Below are 3,099 nucleotides of genomic sequence, written 5' to 3' on the forward strand. Positions count from 1 at the left end.
AAAAAACCCCCCCCCCCCCCAATTCTTAATAATCTCATAAATATAGAAGCTTCAAAGGTATTATATGTACATTCAGTCCAATTACCTTGCTTATAATACTACTTCACTCTTCTTCAAACAAAACTGTTTGAACAGTGAACAGCAACTAATATTTTCGCATGCTCTCCTCCTTCAGTAAATAAGGAAATTGAAAAGTGTAATCTAGCTGAGTTCCAGGGGGGGCACTGCCCTATTGGGCTGGCCCCCAATATAAAATCACATTATTAGATATCCCGCCATTTTTTATTACAACGTAGAAGCAAATTTACGCAGGTCCCGCAGGATATTCGGGAACTTTCCGAAGGGGGAAGCTCGGGAAGCTGCTATGCACCTTTCACTACCCCCCCTCCCCTCCCCCGTCACGGCCCTGCTGGTCCCCTGGTCCCGCCGTTTGTCCTCCAAAACTATGTGGGGGAAAAGTGCGCAATTTCATAATTGTTAGATTTTGTGGAATTCAAGAATTTCCCGCCACCATTTTATATTTTAAACCTTTACAATCTCACGTACGAAAGAGAATTTACTAATTTACTGAAGTTGCGTCTAGATCATGGTCAAAGCTGTTCAGCGTCAGGGTTTTAAATTGTTGTCTCCATGGCTTGGGCTGGGTCACGGTAGCATATACAAAATAAACAAATGAATCAAACATTTACCGCGCTAAAAAGTGATGTCCTGGGAGTCTGAGTAAGGGGTATGGTCTTTATATCTTCTCCGTCATCTCTTCTCTTTATGTCTTCTCTCTCTTCTCTTCTCTTTATATCTTCTCCAGTCTTATTGTCATTAATTATCATCATCATACTTATAGATGACTGTCACACATCTGAGAAAGAGGAAGAGTTGCCTCCCAGCCACGCCTTAAACACAATAGTAGAGGAGGGTAACCCTGTCGTCTGTATGCAGTTCAAACAAGGTAGGGGCCGGGGAGGGAGGAAACATAGAATAAATAATACACAGAAGTTGATAGTCGCATTCGATTTAGAAATACGTCCTTATTAAATCGGTATAATTTTTCAGCCATGTTAGATATATGTACTAAAATACATATAAAGTATGTTGAGGCATGAATTATTTGATTGATTGATTAGTGAAATGAGTGCGACTGTTAAATGTTTATTATATTCGTAACACGTATACTCTTTGTGTTTCAACTATTTGTAAAAAAACGTATTCTTCTTTGTAACTATTCAGAATTAACAGCTTATCTTGATAGTTTTTAAGTTTTATTTTTCCAAGGAGTAATTGCAAATGTTGTGAATTCTATGTATTACAATCTAAAGATTGAAAAGAATACTGATAAGAAAGGAAATTAACGGACTCTAGAAAAAGGGGAAAATTAACAGNTAGTTTTCAAGGGGGCCCCACAAATCACCTTTGAAAATGATCAAAAAGAATCGTTGTCATAACATAAACACCTATAATGGTATAGAATGTATAAGGAATTGAAATGAATCGAGTCTTTGCATCAAACTATAAATTTATCTTTCCAACCCAATGTCGTATTCTTTAGATTTTTCAAACTATTAATTCTGTTGCAATGATAAGGGTTTAAAAATTTGAGTTTGTGACTCAATTCCTTACGAAGAGAACTATAGCAATGTATTCTGACAAAGGGTTCTGAGCCCGCGATTTAAAAAATTCGGGAAAATACGGCTTGGGTCTAAACTGTCGTTGGACCTTATTAATGGCTTGAGCTTTCGGATTCAAGCTGCATCTTATTTTCTACAGAGTTGAGTTAAAAAAAACAGTTTAATATTCTATTTGGCGGATTTTCATGGTAGGAATTGACACATTCCGGGTTTTTATGAGAACAATACTAAACATTGAACCATATTCTCCACTAAAACCAACCAAGGTCGGTTTTATTTTCATTAGACCTAACTCCTTAAGTCGAGCCGAAGATGTTGCAGCTGTCAATCACGTGACACAAGCTGTCGTCAGAGTTGGGTCGAAGATTGGGTCTTAAAGTCGGGTTTAAGGAATTACGGCACGAGCCGAAGTTTTTAAATCGCGGGTTCAGGGTTCAGTATTCTTGTTCATCAACCGTAATTTATAAGTTTCGACCTCTCCATCAGATTTTTGAAGGACAAGTTCGTGACGTGCAGTTTTGTAAAGAAATGCATTTAGTTTTTTTCCAGTAACAGGGCGCTTTGTATTCTGTCTTGTAAACCAGGTGTATATATTGACAAGGTCAAGGAATTCTGCGCTAAATAAATATTTATCAACATTTAAATGTGTTAATACTAGCCTTAGAGGGCGCTTCGCGCCCATCTTCTAAATTAATTGTGAACATGTTCTCTTTGTGTACATCGTAAACAAAACAAAAATAATTCGCGGATTTTCACAAAAAATTTCGTGGATTTTCAAAATTTTCAAAAATTTAATGAAGATCGAATTTTGATGGAGACAAATATTTGAAATTTTGATCATTCATAAACCTTCCCTGGGGTCCCTAGATGTCCCACAAAAAATTTGGGCCCGATCGGTTCAGCCGTTTTGACGTTTATTGGATACAAACAAACAGACAGACAGACAGACAAGCCAAATTTATATATAGAAGTTCTAATTGCAAACTTTAAAATTGAAACCTAGAGGACTCACAGCGTGTGAATGTTGACAGATTTTATCATCTTGCAAGGGGTTGAGAACTGAACAAATGCAAAAAGGGAGTAAAAAGGGTTTGCTTAATCATTTCGTGCAGTAAAGGTTCTATTTAAATGGCAAACTGCGCCTTTGTATCAACCTTTTTTTGCAATATATGCAATACGGTTGAAGCATAATTTTCGCATATTTATGCACTATCGTGCACCGAGAGAGAATGAAATATACGTTAGTAAAGAGTTAAGTGAGTTTATAGTTGAGTTAGCTGGGTTTAAAGATTCCAAGTTCAGTGGGTTCACTATTTTAGGGAAAGTTAAGTTTCCAGTTCACGCTGGGTATCCAAGCTGGTTATGATATAAAGTTATACAGTTTGTTAGATAATGAGTATGATTGAGAAGGAGAGACAGATTGAAAAAATACTTTTATATTTCCTTTGTTCATGCTATAGTATCAATTTCCTCCCCC

General features: G+C 36.8%; 1 protein-coding gene across 1 annotated transcript in view; it reads left to right on the plus strand.

Annotated features, from left to right (window-relative positions):
• Positions 1 to 3,099, plus strand: part of LOC111695883 (MAP kinase-interacting serine/threonine-protein kinase 1) — a 22,915-nt gene that overhangs the window by 5,518 nt on the left and 14,298 nt on the right. The window contains exon 3 of the mRNA XM_023465349.1: positions 842 to 946. Coding sequence (XP_023321117.1) covers positions 842 to 946 — 105 coding nt within the window. The remainder of the gene's footprint in view (positions 1 to 841; positions 947 to 3,099) is intronic.

Source organism: Eurytemora carolleeae, unplaced genomic scaffold, assembly GCF_000591075.1.
Source record: "Eurytemora carolleeae unplaced genomic scaffold, Eaff_2.0 scaffold142, whole genome shotgun sequence".
Classification (NCBI taxonomy): Eukaryota; Metazoa; Arthropoda; class Copepoda; order Calanoida; family Temoridae; genus Eurytemora; species Eurytemora carolleeae.